Source organism: Neophocaena asiaeorientalis, unplaced genomic scaffold (assembly GCF_003031525.2).
Source record: "Neophocaena asiaeorientalis asiaeorientalis breed wild unplaced genomic scaffold, Neophocaena_asiaeorientalis_V1.1 scaffold1019, whole genome shotgun sequence".
In the NCBI taxonomy this organism is placed as follows: Eukaryota; Metazoa; Chordata; class Mammalia; order Artiodactyla; family Phocoenidae; genus Neophocaena; species Neophocaena asiaeorientalis.
The window spans coordinates 1,338,745-1,357,119 of NW_020173382.1; the positions used below are offsets into that span (position 1 = coordinate 1,338,745).

General features: G+C 42.1%; 1 protein-coding gene across 1 annotated transcript in view; it reads left to right on the forward strand.

The window, feature by feature from the left end:
* GPC4 (glypican 4) overlaps nucleotides 1-18,375 on the forward strand; it is a 106,985-nt gene that overhangs the window by 56,310 nt on the left and 32,300 nt on the right. The window contains exon 2 of the mRNA XM_024746586.1: nucleotides 14,191-14,349. Within this exon, the coding sequence (XP_024602354.1) occupies nucleotides 14,241-14,349 (109 nt within the window). The 5' untranslated portion in view covers nucleotides 14,191-14,240. The remainder of the gene's footprint in view (nucleotides 1-14,190; nucleotides 14,350-18,375) is intronic.

The following is an 18,375-nucleotide window of genomic DNA, read 5'->3' on the forward strand; positions in this document are numbered from 1 at the left end:
ATACATCCTAAACCACATACCATTATTCATTTTTCACATAGGATAAAACATCTTCAAGGAGAGGAGCCGAAAACAAGTATATTAAAGTGACTTATTCTTTTCTGGCAAAAAGTCCTGGTATGAAATTGGGTCCTTGAATTTTCCAAAGGAGGCTGTATTTACTGCCCTTCTTTTCTAAGAAGGGCCATTTTAATAATTTTTGCTCTCACATCAAAGACTTTTCACAATAATTATAGTCAATAATTGCAGTAGTAATGCTGTGTGCCATCTGCAGGCTCTGTGTAGTGGAAACTGGATAGAGAAACGTGTCCCTCTGCTTGATGGGAGTTACCGTGAACTTGAGGCCCTGGTGCCAGATTGCCACTAGCATCAGCTTTAGGTGGCCCTGCCACTACTTGGCCCTGTGTCTCATACCAGCTTCCTTTTCTTTCCCATTCCCTGGGCCCATTTCCCTTCAGTTCTTTCTCTCTCCCTCCCGTACCCCTGCAGCCTGAACCTCCCCATCCCCCATGGTTGTTGCTCATCCTAAATTAGCTGATGGGTCTTGATGCAGAGTCACATTCCCAGACTGGAGGAGTAATTGGAACTTCTTTGGGATCAGATATTTGACCAAATCAGTTGCTTTACGAGTAGTTGGCCCATGACCCAAAAGATTTATGGAAAGCAATTGGATATTGAAATAATGAAACAGGTACTTACTCTCCCATTGCTCCAGGCCTTTGAAAGCTGTCTGATGTTTGGAATTTGTGAACATGAGGCCTCCAGACTATCTCCTGGCCAGACTCTGATGCTCTGGTACTTCTCTTAGGTCCTGTGACAGACACCATTCTATAGTGATTCCAGTGTCAGCCCTATGGCGGCAACCTTCCTGTCTTCTTCGAGGCTCAAAGCAGAATGGCCTCTCTCCTTTCATCCCCACCCAAAGCAAAACACGGGAACACGCAACCCCTTTATTCTTAGTTTTCTGACAGTTCTGCAGGAAACAGGGCCAGGGTACCTCTGATGCACTAGTTGCTTTCTGGAACATTCATATCTATCTCTGTGGCTCTGGGGTGACTAAGAGGACGCTGATCTGGCCAGCCTATATCTGAGGATGGTCAGGAATTGAATAGGCCAGTGGGGGCTTGAATGCAGAGCGAACGACTGGTTTCTCTCTTTTCCTCGTCAGTTGTTGGCAAGGTCAATCACTTCCATCTTCTTCTGTAACGAAGTAAATTTTTTTGTGTGTCATAAATAAGTAATCACATTAATCTGTTTAGTGCCCAAGATCTGCCCTTATTTTTCCCTTCTCTGTGATACTTAAACCAGAGGAAAATGGTAGATGGCTGTCATGACGGCCCAGCCGAAGAATTTCCTAATTGATACCTTACATTTAACTTTAAGTACCTTTTTTTTTTTTTTTGTGGTACGCGGGCCTCTCACTGTTGTGGCCTCTCCCGTGGCGGAGCACAGGCTCCGGACGCGCAGGCTCAGCGGCCATGGCTCACGGGCCCAGCCGCTCCGTGGCACGTGGGATCCTCCCGGACCGGGGCACGAACCCGTGTCCCCTGCATCGGCAGGCGGACTCTCAACCGCTGCGCCACCAGGGGAGCCCTTAAGTACCTTTTTATCAGTTTCAGAGCCCAGAACAAACAGGGATTATTCCTAGCATGGTAGAGAGGAATTATGAAGTCTCTCAATTCCTTTGCTGTTTGGTTTGTCAGTCACTTGAGGGCATAGAAGCTCCTGTCCTCTGACCTCAGCTGCAGGAGTTGGATGGGGTGTCTCGCCAGTGATTTATTGACTATTGGAATATAAGGTTCGGGAAGCTCATCATCAAGGGACCAGATTTAGATCTAGAGACGTTTCAAAAATTGAAGCATGAACATCGTCTGAGAGATGGCATTTTTAAATTAATTTGCGTGTTCAGTGACCTGATTTGTCAAGCCAAATAAGTAAAGCATTTGTGTGAAGTTTTTCCTTTGTGGATTTTGCTTTATTGACCAAGAAAGGCAGCGGAACTAGATGCCCAAGGAATTTGCTCATTGCAAGATTTTGCTTTGAGTCCAAGCTAGTACCTTCTGTTAGTTTTGGATGACTCAAAAAATGGCCACAGCATATCTGGCAACGTATAGATTATATTTGAGTAGATGAATCTCTCCCAGTTTGTCCAAAGGCACCTCCTAAGGCACATCTGTTGATGCCCCCAGTGTAAGAAGCATGGGCTGGGTGGATTTGCCTGGGATAGTGTCCCCTCTCCTGTCTTTTGAACTTGAGTTGTTTCTAGATGAGATGAGAAGACCTCAGAGATCTTTGGTCAGGGGAGGGGGGAGGAGTGGCGTGATTCAGAATATACATTAAGAGGGAGAGAGAAGAAGCCTATAGAGCAACAAAAATCCACTTCTGTTCATCTTGTAATTTTCAAGAGGGTGGAGACCAAGCCTTTTGCCTTTTTTGCACCGAGGAATGGCATGTAGCACGTAAGAGGCACTGGGTAAATACCGCATTAAACACCAACACTTTTTTGTGTGTTGTCAAATTGGGCCAAAGGTTAGTTTGGGAGAAGTGAACGAATACTTTGATATAGAGTTGGAGAAAATTTTAGGACAGAGTTCCATTTCCAGATAATCTCTTGAGGTGGAATGGTTGAAGTAGTAAATGTACTCAATTTTTTAATCCTCACGAACAAATCAAATGTAATTAATCAACAGGTCTGATCCTAAAGGAGAGATTCTGAAAGGTGAGATTGGGGAATTGAATGGCGCCAAGGAGACGGTCATTAGAATAAATAGGGAGATGGCCATTAAAATAAATGCCAATCAGACCTGGGATGCCTCACTTATAAAGGCAAGCAGGTAGAATGTATAATAGAGAATGGGAACACTGGAAAGTTAAGCAAACTTAATCTTCTAGGAAGGGCAACATCATTTCTATAAGTGGAATCTGTGCTTGATTAATGACCTTGTGTTTTTCAAGGGACTAAAGCATATGTGGACAGAGGGAAACCAGTGAATGTGATCTATCTGGGCTTTCAAAAAGCTCTTCGTGGGATTGCACAGCAAGCCAAGGAAACTTAAAATAACTGGCATCACCACAGAATTGTGGGGCTGTTCCATCAACTACTATGATTGGCTTTGAGGCAGGAAGCAAAGGGTTAGCGATAAATAAGTCAAGCCTCTGTATAGCCACAGTAACGGTGGCATCCTCTCCAAAATTAGGATGGAGACAAATTTTGCTTGAAACTCTAGTAAATAGCCTAAAAGAGGAAATGTACGTTGAAAACTTTACTTTTGGCAACAAAAATGGGGCTGAATTCTAGGGTGACTGCCCCAAGGGTGGCAGGCCCAAGTGTTAGGATACTAGATAATGGTGAAGAGGAGCTTTTTTGAGGGTTGAGGAAACTCAGCCTTGCAAAATGAGGTCTCTGCCTTTCCTCCATCTGCCTGCGCTAAGGTTGCATAACACTTTTATCTCATGCTATAAAAATTAACCCCTGTTCAACTGTGGCCCATGTCCATGGGAAGGGAGACTAATTAAATTAAGAGTCCTTAAATGCAAATCTGTATTAGAGTCAGCTGTAACTTACTGTGACCTTTAACAAGAATTTTGTGCAAGTGGGTTTTAATTAAGTACAGACTTTGAAAAAGTAACTTTTCTTTCCCCTTCGCCATTTCATTGATACCTGGCTAGAATTTTAAAGAATGGTTCATGTGGCTTGAAATCTGTTGTTAGAGAATCATTTTTCTTTACGTGAGGCAGTGAACTTTGTTATCACTCGTGGTAAAGGCATTCTAAGTAGCCATTTGGAAAAATATCTGTGGGAGAATTCCTAATGAATGACTGTGTTGTTATTTAGGTATATTTTTCCTAGAAAGTAGATTTACTAAAAACCTATTCTCACACTGTATTCTGGAGGGAGGAATTTTAGGTATGTCATGAAAGGGGGAGTAAAGAGAAGTTAAGGAGGGTTTTTATTTCTCTAGTTACCCAAGCTGAAAAAAGGCATAAAAAAAGAGAAAACAATGTTAAAAATGTTCGTGACCCACACGACCCGTGACACGCATATAAAACGAAAGGCATTAATTAATGTTTGTATTAGCGCCTCCCCACCCACCTACTGCATTTTCTCCTACACTTGGAATAAACTTGGTACCCAGCTGTTGACCCTTCAATCTTGCTGTGAAACCTAAATGGCTGTGGCAGGTTATCTTAGAATGGGGCTCCTCGGGGTTTCTTTAGAGATGACTAGGAGATAATCAGGAAAATCGCTCCCTGTTGGAAGTCTGGTGTTCGGTCAGACCCCTGGGAGAGGGGGACAGGAGTGTCTCCAGTGTTTTTCTGAGGATGCCTTCCTCCTCCACTTTCTCTGAGGTCTGATGCGGCTGCCCGCAGGAGACTGCTCGCGGGGATCATTGTAAGAGTGTACGCTAGGGGTGCAGAGAAAGGACAAGATGCTGGGGGCCAGCATCCCTCCCATCCCAGGAATCCCCGTGACCCTCTGAGCCTGGTCTCTTCACTGTCTTAGAGATGGCCCTCACGAGGCCTCGCTCTACCAGTAATTAGGACGCTTGGCTTGGGTACATAGGTTCCAGAAAGAAGTACTGTTGGGCACCAAAGAAAAAAAATGTCCTAGCCAGTGGTGTTTCCTCTCTAGGCTACATTTTATTTGTAGCTGAATTTGAAACAGGCATATTTGGACTCGGGCGTTCTGTTAAATGACGAGCTCAATGGAGATCGTAAACTAGTGTTCGAGAGAAGCTCTCAAATGATGCTACTCCAGGTATGTGCACCTGAATCACTGACAGGAAAGATCTTCATTATTTGTAAAACAAGTAACAGAGCTCCTTCTTTTCCTGCTTGCCCCTGTCGGGGGCCCCCGCCCCCAAGTCACCAACACATTTCCGGGAGCCTTTTATTAGCTTAGGTAGTATTTACTGGATCCTCAGAATCGTTGAAGAGATTTGGGTTGATTGCCAGTACTATTATTCCTGTTGAGTCCTGGACCTGGACTAAGTGGTTGGAAATGTGCAGAATAGATGCAGTTGCTCTACGTGCTCTAAAGTGATGGTAACATAAGGTCAGAGTATGCATTTCAGGTCATTCACTCAGTTTGGTTGATGTGCCTTTCTTCAGTGAACCTTTGGTACAGTTAAAATGGAGATTGAAGATTGTCAGATAAAAACTTTGGTTCATCATTTGCTTATCAGTATAAAGCAATAAAAAGCCCTGCTTGATTTCTATCTGAGGTGGATTTTAAAGCTGTTGCAAGCTCACTGAAATGAAGTGTGGGGTTTGAAAGTAGCAGCCCTAACTCTTCCAACTACACTTAAACGAAGTATTCTTAGAAAAACATAATAGAACTGACTTTTGAAATGTATGTGTTTCTGATTGGCCTTCTAGCCTACCTTGCAGGATTAGTGGACCTAAAAATAATCGGTAGCAAAGCCCTCCAGAGCTGTATTTCGGAAAGGTTTTGCAAAATGCTAACTGGCTGCATTTCTCCTACTGATTGGTAGGTGATCTCAAATCATACGTCTCCATAATGACTGTAATTTATGTGCTTTATTATTACGGTTTAGGTCAAATGGCTTCAGGCTTTGGATGTGCATAGCACATTACATGCAGTCATTTCCCTGCTGTTTTGCAAGGGAGGAAGGATGGATTAATGTATACATTCCCTCATCCCCCTGGGATTATTAAAAACCTTTAGAGATTTTCTTTCTTTGTTCCCATGAAGCAGAGCATTGTATATTCCTCCTGGGGTTCTTAGATAGCTTGGAGGGGATGGAGTTATACAGCAACCTGCATTTTGGCTCATTTTGTGGGTACATGAATTTAGATCTAGAAAGTGAACAGAAACTATTTTGGTAACTCTTTAGACCAACGGCAAGGAATTGTTTTACCTTCAGAACAAATAAAAATTAGGAAAAGAGTAAAGTAGCAATTGAGGGATTAGGAAAATTACTGCAGCAAGTAATAGTTTGATGTTGCTCCCCAATATTAGAATTACATCAAGTGTTTGATGTATTAATCCAAAGCTTGCTTTTTAAAAAAAAGAAACAATAAAATTTATCTTAGAAGGGTTAGATTTACAGAATTTGCGAGGATAGCCCAGAGCTTTCCTATACCCCAAACCCTGTTTCCCCTATTATTAACACCTTACATTTCTGTGGTACATTGTCATAATTGATAAACCAATATTGATGCATTATTGTTAACTAAAGTCTATATCTTATTCCGATTTCCTTAGCTTTTTTTTTTTTACTAACAGTTTCATTGAGGTATGATTCATATCCCAAACAATTCACCCATTTAAAGTATACAGTGGCTTTTAATATACTCACAGAATTGTGCATTTATCACCAAAATCAATTTTAGAACAGTTTCATTATCCCAGAAAGAAAGCTCATACCTTTTAGCTGTAACCCCTCCCTTACTTCCCATCCCCCTGCCCACCACCCTCCCCTCTCAGCCCCAGGCTACCACTAATCCACCTTCTGTCTCTATAGATTGACCAAGGCTGGACATTTCATGTAAATGGTATCATACAATATGTGGACTTTTGTGAGTGGCTCCTTACTTAACATAGTATTTTCCAGATTTCACCATGTTGGAACACGTTTCAGAAGTTCATTCCTTCTTATGGCTGAATAACATTTCATTATTCAGATACACCTCATTTTGTTTATCCATCCATTGTTGGACATTTGGCTATTTTGCATAATGCTGCTGTGAACATTTGCATGTAAGTTTTTGTGTGATTTCCTTCATTTTCCCCTAATGTCTTTTTCTGTTCCAGGATCCCAGCCAGGGTACCACATTATGTCTCGTCATCATGTCTCCTTAGGCTCCCAAGGCTTTTCTTTTGAAGGCCCTTTAAATAAATGTCTGTACTTACTTGCCATCAGTTCCCCGTCACTTATGCATGCCACTGAACTCCTAATTGATAATGCTGTCTTTTCTGGCTATCTCTATTCTCCTAAATTCTGCCTCCAATAAGAAATTTCCCTGAAGTAGCTGGAAGAAAGAAGGTGCTGCTCTCCTGGCCCCTCTGCCTCTCCTAGTACAAGTCATCAGAAAAGTCTCTTTCTGGAGAACTTCATTCAGTAGCTTACCCGTATAATAGATGCTCTTCATCGTTGTCTTGGTTTTGTAACCGCACTGTATTCATAATGCTTCCTTCTTTACAAAGGGCTTCTTCAAGAGCCTACAGTGAATCACGTAGAGCTGGGACTCAAACCCATATTTCTTGCTCCCCAGATCAGTCGTCTTCTCCCCAGACTACCATTAGGCCTACAGAATAAAAGACACAGATAGTATCAAGCATTTGGAAGCTTTTTAAATTCACTTCTTTAAAACCCCTTGTCAAGAGCTAAGTATCCATAAACTTCACCAAGGAGGTAAAAGAACTACAAAACATTAATAAACGCATTGAAGATGATTCGAAGAAATAGAAAGGTATCCCATGCTCTTGGATTGGAAGAATTATATTGTTAAAATGGCCATACTATCCAAAGCAATCTACAGATTTAATGCAATCTCTATCAAATTACCCATGACATTTTCCATAGAACTAGAACAAATAATCCTAAAATTTATATGGAACCATAAAAGACCCAGAATTGCCAAAGCAATCCTGAGGAAAAAGAACAAAGCTGGAGGCATAACCCTACCAGACTTTAAACAATACTACAATGCTACAGTAATCAAAACAGCATGGTGTTGGCACAAAAACAGACATGCAGATCAATGGAACAGAATAGAGAGCCCAGAGATAAACCCACACACCTATGGACAATTAATCTTCGACAAAGGAAGCAAGAATACACAATGGGGAAAAGACATTCTCTTCAGCAAGTGGTGTTGGGAAAGTTGGACAACCACATGCAAATCAAAGCTAGAACACAGCCTCACACCATACACAAAAATAAACTCAAAATGATGAGACACCATAAAACTCCTAGAAGAGAACAGCAAAACATTGTCTGACATAAATCGTACCAATGTTTTCTTAGGTCAGTCTCCCACGGCAACAGAAATAAAAGCAAAAATAAACAAATGGGGCCTAATGACACTTAAAAGCTTTTGCACAGCAAAGGAAACCATAAACAGAATGAAAAGACTGGGAGATAACATTTGCAAATGATGCAACCAACAAAGGCTTAATTTTCAAAATATAAAAACAGGTCCTACAATTTAATAACAAAAAACCAAACAATCCAATTAAAAATAGGCAGAAGACCTAAATAGACATTTTCCCAAAGAAGACATACAGATGGCCAGCAGGCACATGAAAAGCTGCTCATCATATCTAATTATTAGAGAAATGCAAATGAAAACTACAACGAGGTACCACCTCATACCAGTCAGAATGGCCATCATTAAAAAGTCTGCAAATCATAAATGCTGGAGACGGTGTGGAGAAAAGGAAACTCTCCTGCACTGTTGGTGGGAATGTAAATTGGTGCAGCCACTATGGCAAACAGTATGGAGGTGCCTCAAAGAACTAAAAATAGAGTTTCCATGTGGTCCAGCAATCCCACACCTGGGCATATATCCAGAAAAAGACGAAAACTCTAATTCAAAAAGATACCTGCACCCCAGCGTTCATTGCAGCACTATTTACAATAGACAAGACATGGAAGAAATTCAAGTGTCCATCAACAGACGACTGGCTTAAGAAGATGTGGTGGATATAGATAATGGACTGTTACTCAGCCATTAAAAAGAATGAAATAATGCCATTTGCAGCAAACATGGATGGGCCTAGAGATTATCATACTAAGCGAAGTAAAGTAAGAATGAGAAGGATAAATACCATTTGATATCACTTATATGTAGACTCTAAAAGATGACACAAATGAACCTATTTGTGAAACAAAAACAGACTCACAGATGTGGAGAACAAACTTGTGGTTGCCAAGGGGGAAGGAAGGATTGGGCGTTTGGGATTAGCAGATGCAAACTATTATATATATAGAAAGGATAAACAACAAGGTCCTACTCTATAGCACAGGGAACTATATATTCAATATCCTGTGATAAACCATAATGGAAAAGAATATGAAAAAATATATATGTACTACTTCAAGAAAATAAAATTTTCAAAAACACAAAAAAGGAGCTAAGTTTTCTCCAAATCCCTTTCTGCATGAAAGGCCACTGCAAAATCGAATCTCTTACATTGGCAGTTTTCCTAAGCGCTTTCCAGTCCGTTATTCTCAAATGTCCCTCACTGCAGCCCCCACCCTTAGGGTGCAGTTTGTGTGTCTCTTCTTTACCAAAGGCATTTGGTTGCATTTTTGGTAAAATGAGTTGGGCTACGGAGAATGTTTGCTGTCCAAATCGTGCTGGTGCAGGCATGCCTGGGTTTTCTGCATTGTCGCATAAAAATTTCTGGCTGCTGTTTCCTCCATTTAGGACTCTGGAGGAGTAATCCTGAAGACATTTACTTTATCTCCTACAGGTATAGAAAGCTGACATCCTAGTGGTAACTACAAGTATTCCTCTATCATCATCTCCCCAAAAATGTGTGAGAATCTGAGAGACATTTTCTTGGCTTCTACTTGGACTTCAAAATGAAGTTACAGATAAATTGGGAGATTGGGATTGATATATATACACTAATATGTATAAAACGGATAATTAATAAGAACCTGCTGTATAAAAAAACAAAGTACATGTATGCTTTAATAGACGTAAAATGTGGAACTATTACTGAAAAATTAAATTGGGGGTATAGTGGTGCATCAGGAAGCATCACGTTAATAATGTCCCTTTACTCATCTCTTACATGACACTGACAGAAAATGTCCTTTTATGTAAAAAAGACATGAATCTGGATGTTATTTTAAATGCATCTTCAGAAAATATGAAACTAAGCTGAAAAAAAATGAAGTTACAGTTAGAAGTAGTTACGTTGATAGTAAATAGGCTGGGAGCTGGCCTGAGAATGTAACCACCATTTATAACATTTTCTATGGGCCAGGTGGGTTATGAGTAACTGGAAATAAATGGACATTATCTGCACCCCATCTGTACATCACAGCCAGCCTTTGGTGAGAGGAAGAAATGAAATAAAATGAGAAAGCACAGTTCTACAGATTGCCCGCCGCAGAGCCCTGTTAAAGGATGGACTAGATTCCTCATAGTCAATGCCTGCTTCTTTAACTATTGAGTGGAAATGCTTCAAAAAAAAAAAAGGAACCAATCCACACACTCAGCAGGATCGAGTAGTAATTTATTGTGATTGTCTTTGTTCAGCTTTGAAAAACGAAGGCATTGATATTAAGACTGAAGGGAAATTACACAGAGCTGGTGTGACTGAAAAAAGTTTGGCTCTTTCGAGTGATTTTTTTGTTTTTAATGCCACAGAGTTAAGCTTTAAAAGCACGCTTCATTGACTCTCATCCAAGCCTCCGAGGACAAGGCTAAGGGACCTTTTTTCTTTTGAGGGCCACTGACCCACAAAGAAAAACCCTAATCGAGGGCCATGTACAAAAAGCAACTTAATTTAGGTGCTTTCTTAGAAATCCATAAAGCCTTCAATTCACCTGCTTTAAAAATTAAGAACAGGGAACTCTCAACAAGTATAACAAACAAAAAAGTCCTTCGGTTTCACATTATGTGCGGTTAGAAGAGGTGGAGTGTGGTGAGGGAGAACAGGATGAGCAGAGCGAAAAGAGAGTGGAAAGCAGACAGAAGAGGGCCATGGAGAAGAACACAGAAGGTCCCGGAAGCAGGAGGCTGAGTTAGCGAAATAGAGGAGGCAAATGATGGTTGTAGATCATAACCCACTGTTGACTCAAACCATTGGATGAACTTCGATTCCCGGTTCTTCTGTGGCTCTAATGCTTCAGCCTTTCAAACTAGAATTCTTTAGGAAGGGTATGGATCAGAATCCTCTAGGGCCACCCCGCCCCCCTTTTTTAAATGCATGAGCTCACCGCTTCCCCTGCAGTGGCTGTCATCTTCCTGTCCCACACTGGATCCTGTCGTCCCTGTGCTCAACGCTTTCAGCCTAAAGAACAAATTGTGACATCCTTCTTAAATAAGAAGTATACAGGATAACCAGGTTGAGAGGTGATCTCCAGAGAAAGAAAGCATGTCTCATTCAGACACAGCATTTTAGAAGCAGCCTCCAACAGGCAAAATGGAATGTCTTTCCATTGATACGTATGCCCTGGCTTTTACTCATAGAAATCATTTTTGGTGTTACAGTAGAAATGTTCAGGTTTTAAAAATCAAATGAGTTGCTCCAGTTCTTAGTACAGTGCAGAGCTGTAGTTTCATTTTCAGATGCGCCAAGACTTGTCCCCTTTTCCTTCCTAGTAACTTCTCATCAGCGGAAACTGGTTATGGCACTGAATCCCCACTGGCCCATGTGTGGCTTGGGATTTAATTCATAAGTGTGTCTTGGACAGGGCCTTTGGCAAGAATGCCAGATTACATTTTCAAGGAATGCTTTTTAGAAACACAGACAGAATACGTGGCGTATGCAAGGCTCAAACGGGCAAAAGTGGCCTGTTGGTGTGGCTTGTTTGCACTCGGGGGAAGATGACTTTGCCAGCAGAAACATTACCCGGGTGTATCTACCCCGTTGTCGCCCTTTCCACAAGGCAAGCCTTTACCATTAGACAGAGTCTTCCTGTAAAGATCTTATCTGTAACATGGAAGTGGACTCTTTTTCCTTAGTTTTTGCCAAAACAAATAAATGTGCTTCAGTGTTCAGATATCAGCAGGTCTCCCGAAGGTCCTGCTGAGGGCCCCTGGTGGGTAGGTGGTGGGTGGAGTGCTCGGGCCTTTTGTTTAGCTGCTGGCTAGTTCAGTCGGTCACCAGTAAAACTTTAATTGCTGTGACCCATTTTTGAAGGGTGTTTGTTCAGTGCCCAAAATTTAAGACTCTCAACATCTAGCACCTTCTTATATGTAGAAAAGTATTGTTTCCTTTTGTCTCTTCGAATTTTCTGGCTTTATGTTCTGTGTGTGTGTCTGTGCGTACGTGCATTGGAGGTGCAAAGAAGGGTGCTTTTTCCCTTGGTCATAGATGCCTATTTTGATAAGATCCAATGAATGACCCTTTCATTTATTGTATGTGTGAACCATGTTAAGATTAGGTGAATATAGATTCGCTCCCAGACTCTGAACTGTTTTGCCTTGGAAATTCAGTGCATTACCACGATCGAATCTTTGCAGGGGCTTGAAAACCAGCCTGTGATTAATTTTAGCCTGTGAAGATCTTAAAAAAGTAGCTGCTCTCTTACTATAATTCATGTACCTAGTTCTGTATGTCCTAAGTTCTCATTGTGAGCATTTCAGTTAATTTTCTTCGTGGTGTGTGAGAGTGATATGGATTCTTTAATACAGCTACATCAAGTACTGTACTAGTTGGGGGTCCTTTGTATTACTTTATGTATTAAGATTGTGTTTGGGGAGATCCTCAACCCTGAAACCAGGAGACAACTGGATATCTCTTTGTTAATTAGGTGTCCCAGTACCAAAGGCCTGTTGTGAACTTGTTAATCCAGTCAAGAGGCAGTTTTGGTTTTGGTTGTAACAAGGTGTTTCCAGAAAACTAAGCTTCTTCCACTAATGAGATCTAAGACTGTTCGGCAACCTCACAGCTCTAGACTCCTTCACATTCTTCCCTATGCCTCCCCCCACCCCCGCCGCCTTTGTTAGAATTATCGGTTGACCAGGGGTTTCAAAAATGCCAAATGAAGCATTGAGCAGTTTCTGGATGAGGAAGTTATTTGAAGAATGTTTCCCTTCTCCCCTTCTTTAAAAGTCCTTTAATGCTGCATATCCATTTTTGTCTGGCAATAACACTCTCCCTACTTTTGAATTGCCAGGAAGGAAGAACGATCAGGAATATATCTGATTATGTAATTATTTGCATCTGCGCAGTTGACGGTACTAGTGTCCGTCAAATAAATTGCCAACACCGTGTTATTTGAAATCCACCCCCTCGGCAAAACTACTTTGGTATCTGTCCGAAGTGAAGGCTTATTTCCTCTAAAGCACCCACAGCCAAGAAGCAGCAATGGCCGTCGGCGCCTGGTCCAGTTCATGTCCGTGATTAGTGTTGTTAAAAAGATTTTGCTCTTCATCCCTCCTCCCTTGATTTATTATACACACTTACCATTGTTAGGTTCATATGTCTTCAGTATACGCCTTCCTGAGTTCCTGAGACCTTAGGTCTTTTGAGACCCCTTTTGTCTGTCATGGAACATGAACTGCAATAATAGAAGGAACAGTGAAGGTGAATTGGTATTGTATTGGTGTGACTAACGTGGTAGTACCTGGTGGGGTTAGTTTTGAGTGGCGCCATATCTCTTGGTCATTATGAGGGAGAGGCGTGGTCTGTTCAAAGCACAGTTTTTGGTCTTGGACAGAGGAGGAACAGGGCAGAAGCCCTCCAAACTCTCAGGTCCAAACCACAAACAGAATGCCGTTGGTGTAGGGGAGGCAGATGGTCTGCATGTCTTTGACATTTTCTTGGCCCTTAGGGCTACCTAAAGGCGACATTTACTGGAAGCCATTCATCTGTATTTGGACAAGTGGCTACACCGCACACGATCATAAGAAGATGCTGGACAAGGAAATCTTAAAACCGAGAATCATTTAACGTCCCCCTTTGTGACTTACCATAGACTCAAATCCCAGCGTGGACTCCATTCTTTCCTCTTGGTTGACAGCTCCTTGAAATGCACTTATCCCTTTGCTTTGTTTGCCACATCAATTGCTTATATATTTGCTCAGCTTTTGGTTGTTGTCACATATTTTACAAATCATTCTTCATTAACGGTACCCTCTCTTGCAGTGTAAACTCTCAAAGCTAGAAAAACTATGTCTCATTTGCATGACTTGCACAGTATGTAGCGTAAAATCTCGAAGAATTTATGCGAGCCTTCCGTTCATATTGAATGATACTCTCTTTACTGGCCACACCGATTTTTCCTGTATGATAACAGCCTTCCTGATTGGAAAGTTCTTTTGCCTTTTGGAGATGGCTTCATTATCTTATTTTTCCGAGAAGGAAATCAATATTTTCAGTATAATGAAACTTTTTAGATAACGCATAATGCCTGGGCCTTTGCAGGAACATCACGGAGAGAAATGAAGCCAAGCGTGTGCACCTAAATCGAACTCTTCCGTTTTGGACTTGATGAATGATGATGGAGATTGATTGTCCTACATTTTATCTTCCAGGTGATCATTTGAAGATTTGTCCCCAGGGTTATACCTGCTGCTCCCAAGAGATGGAGGAGAAGTACAGCCTGCAAAGTAAGGATGATTTCAAAAGTGCGGTCAGTGAGCAGTGCAATCATTTGCAAGCTGTCTTTGCGTCCCGTTACAAGAAGTTTGATGGTATGTATTGGAACTTTGGTCTACGTAAGTGTAGATATTTGCTTTGTTCTTGAATTCTTTTTTTTTCTTTTTGCCATGCGGCCAGCAGGATCTTAGTTCCCTGACCAGAGATTGAACCTGGGCCACAGCAGTGAAAGTGCTGAGTCCTAACCACAGGACGGCCAGGGAACTCCCTTGAATTCATCTTATACCTTTTAGTCAAGTCAGATCTACGAGCTGCCAGTGAAGTTCGTGCAGTTGCTTTTCCCAAGTGCCTTTCTTCTCTCAGCGTTCAAGTTTTCTCCCAAGAGGCTCTCCTGGCTGGACCCCAGGGGCAAGTTAGCCTTACAGCTTTATTGTAGAATCCTTCCAGATACACTAGAATCTGTACGGTATGGTAGCCATTATGGAAATATGGTCACAAGGAGCCAAAAAAGAGATTAAAGTAGTTTAATTTAAATGCTTTCATTTATTTTCTTGGGTGAACACACAATAGTGTTGTTGACACAAGTCACTAAAGAAAAATCTTCCTAATAAAAAGCAGGCATCTGAAAACTTAGTCAAAATAACCACAGAGATTCTGCAGATGCTGGACTTCAAATTAAATTTCAAAATGGATCCCTCAAAGCCAACTAGAATTCCTAGAAGCCCTGTAGAACACAGGATTAATGCTCATGCAGCAGTGACCACGCGGCAGTGACCCAGAGGTAGCTCCTGGGCTCCAGTCTTCATTAAGTTCAGCACCATCCCTGGCCTCATTTTAGCTGAAGCTTTGGTCAATCCACGTTAGAGCCACAAGAAAACAGTCCCCTGTGCCAAACACAGATTTTCGCATGCACACTTTCTTTTCAGAGTGAGGAAATAGACAATCTGAGCCAGAAGAGAGGCACTTCAATTGTATCTGAAGCAATGTAATAGATAACAGACTTTCAAAATGAAAGTATGGGGCCCAAACACCTCAGGATTCCTTTCTCTGGTGCTGTTCACTCAGTTTGCAGGTCGTTATGAAGTAGATTTAATTTTAATAGGAATGATTTCCTTTGTACCTGTTGTAAAGGCCATTCTAATTACATAGTACCTTTGAAGCACGCTTTTCCTGACATTCTGTGGTGAAGAAGTACAAGGCAAAGTTTTGAGACGTGAAATGTCTTTGAGCATTTCTGCAAAGGGCTCATTACCATGGTGAGAAGTGGGATTAAATTAGATTTGATCTAGCTGATAAGGCAGCTCCCAGCTAAAGAACAGGTTGTATTTCAAATGTTGCCTTTGAGATTCTTTATTTAAAACCGATAACTGATTTAATAAGTGTTAGTCGGTTCCCAGGCTAGAAGACAAAAGCATATTTTTATATATATGTTTTTTATAAATTTATTTATTTTTATTTTATTTTTGGCTGCGTTGGGTCTTCGTTGCTGCGCGCGGGCTTTTCTCTGCTTGCGGCGAGAGGAGGCTACCTCCTCTTTGTTGCGGTGCACGGGCTTCTTGCGGTGGCTTCTCTTGTTGTGGAGCACGGGCTCTAGGCTCACAGGCTTCAGTAGTTGTGGCACATGAGCTCAGTAGTTGTGGCTCCCGGGCTCTAGAGTGCAGGCTCAGTAGTTGTGGCACGCGGGCTTAGTTGCTCCGCGGCATGTGGGATCTTCCCGGACTAGGGATCGAACCCATGTCCCCTGAATCGGCAGGCGGATTCTTAACCACTGTGGCACCAGGGAAGCCCCAACAAAAGCATATTTAATTTGTAATGTAGTTGAACTAAAATTTTCCAGGTAGTGTACCATTTATTGTGCCCATTTCCCCCAATGCTTTGTATGTGGAGTTGTGTTTAGTCTTTGTCTCCTTTCCCTGGATGGATGGAAATAATTTATGTATCCATATATCCTGTTTATTATTCTATAATCCCCAATGCACAGGCTGTTAAGTATGTTAACACCACGTGAAGATGAGTGTTATTGGCAAAAGACATCTTAGACCACCTCTGTCTCTTGGTCACTAAGTTATCAGTATGATTATTGAAAAGAATGGTATTCTCTTGACTATGGAGTTTCTCATTCAAGACAGTAACTGAAGCAGTTCCTTTTCCTTTGAGGAGAAAACTTAGAGAGATAATCAGTCATCTTTGAAAACTTGAGATGCTGATATTTAAAAATTACCACTTGGGGGTTTAATAATGGGACTTAGAAGGGAAAATTCCTGCTCTTTAGAAATGGCTAGCGTGTCAGTAGCAAGATACAGTGGAGATGAGGCAGTTTCCAACTTCTAAGGTCACTGCCTCCAAATCACCCCATTTCTTCTTAGACGTGTCTCCTCCAGGTGTGGAGTGCACAGACATTTAGTGATTTCTCTTCCCAGTGGGCCTGGTAGTTTCACTATTCTTTCCCCTTCTCACTCCCCATGGTTTTATAGCATTACTCATGTGATTCCAGTGTGTACTTTTTAAAAAGCCACACAGAGAAATTTTATCAGTAAGTATTAACATATGTTTTTTTAAAAAAGGACAGAAAGGGGCCTCCCTGTTGTTGCAGTGCTTAAGAACCTGCCTGCCAATGCAGGGGACATGGGTTCGAGCCCTGGTCCGGGAAGATCACACATGCTGCGGAGCAACTGAGCCCGTGCGCCGCAGCTACTGAAGCCCGTGCGCCTAGAGCCCGTGCTCCGCTGCAAGAGAAGCCACCGCAATGAGAAGCCTGCGCACCACAACAAAGAGTAGCCCCCACTCGCCACTAGAGAAAGCCCACGTGCAGCAAAGAAGACCCAGTGCAGCCAAAAAATAAAATGAAAAAGGAGGGGGGGGCTTCCCTGGTGTCGCAGTGGTTGAGAGTCCGCCTGCCGATGCAGGGGACACGGGTTCGTGCCCCGGTCCGGGAAGATCCCACATGCCGTGGAGCGGCTGGGCCCGTGAGCCATGGCCGCTGAGCCTGCGTGTCCGGAGCCTGTGCTCTGCAACGGGAGAGGCCACAACAGTGAGAGGCCCGCGTACCGAGAGAGAGAGAGAGAAAAAAAAAAAAAAAAAAAAGGACAGAAAAAGTTTCTCTTGCCCTTCCCTACCAGCCTTCACCTCCAATAAATGTGTTTAACGCTGTTTCTTTATCAGTTTCAAAACTGCCCATGAAAAATGATGATGAAACCCCAGTTTGTTTCTTCTGACTTCAAATTAGACTATGGCACAGACAATAAAGGTAGGGAGCATAGATTTAAATTTTTTTGAAGGAGTTGTAGCCTCAGTGTGTTTGGCCTGGAGATCAGAACAGAGCTGGGATACTTTGCATATTTCCTCCAAGCTAGGCTTTCTGAGACAATTAACTGCTTTTTTATGGTGAAATCTCAGTTGATTGGTATCCAACAAACCGTAATCCTCAAGTGGGTGCTGCATTTATTGATTGATTTTTTTTACATCTTTATTGGAGTATAATCGCTTCACAATGGTGTGTTAGTTTCTGCTTTACAACAAAGCGAATCAGTTATACATATACATATGTTCCTATATCTCTTCCCTCCTGTGTCTCCCTCCCTCCCACCCTCCCTATCCCACCCCTCCAGGCGGTCACAAAGCCCGGAGCTGATCTCCCTGTGCTATGCGGCTGCTTCCCACTAGCTATTTACCTTTCGTTTGGTAGTGTATATATGTCCATGCCTCTCTCGCTTTGTCACAGCTTACCCTTCCCCCTCCCCATATCCTCAAGTACATTTTTAAGGTTGGCAATTATGACCTGCCAATACTCCACAAGACCTAAAGATGATGTTGAGTGAAATTGTGTAGGGGCTATGGTGACTCTTAGAAATTCAAGAGTAGAGTGCTTTGGTCAAAGAATTGTCTAAGCTTTTATAAAAGTCAAACCCTGGGTTATTGATGTGAATGGAAGGGAGGAAGTTTGGCAGAGTAACAAGATGGCGACTGGAGAACCAAAATGGGGCAGCAAGGTGGCATAAGGAAGGCTGGGGATAAGTACTGAGGAAATAGCAAAGGACACGTGGGAACATAGGAGGTCAAAGTACTTCAGAGGAGCATCTTTTTGCCATCTCCAAGCTTACAGTATAACTTTTTTTTTTTTT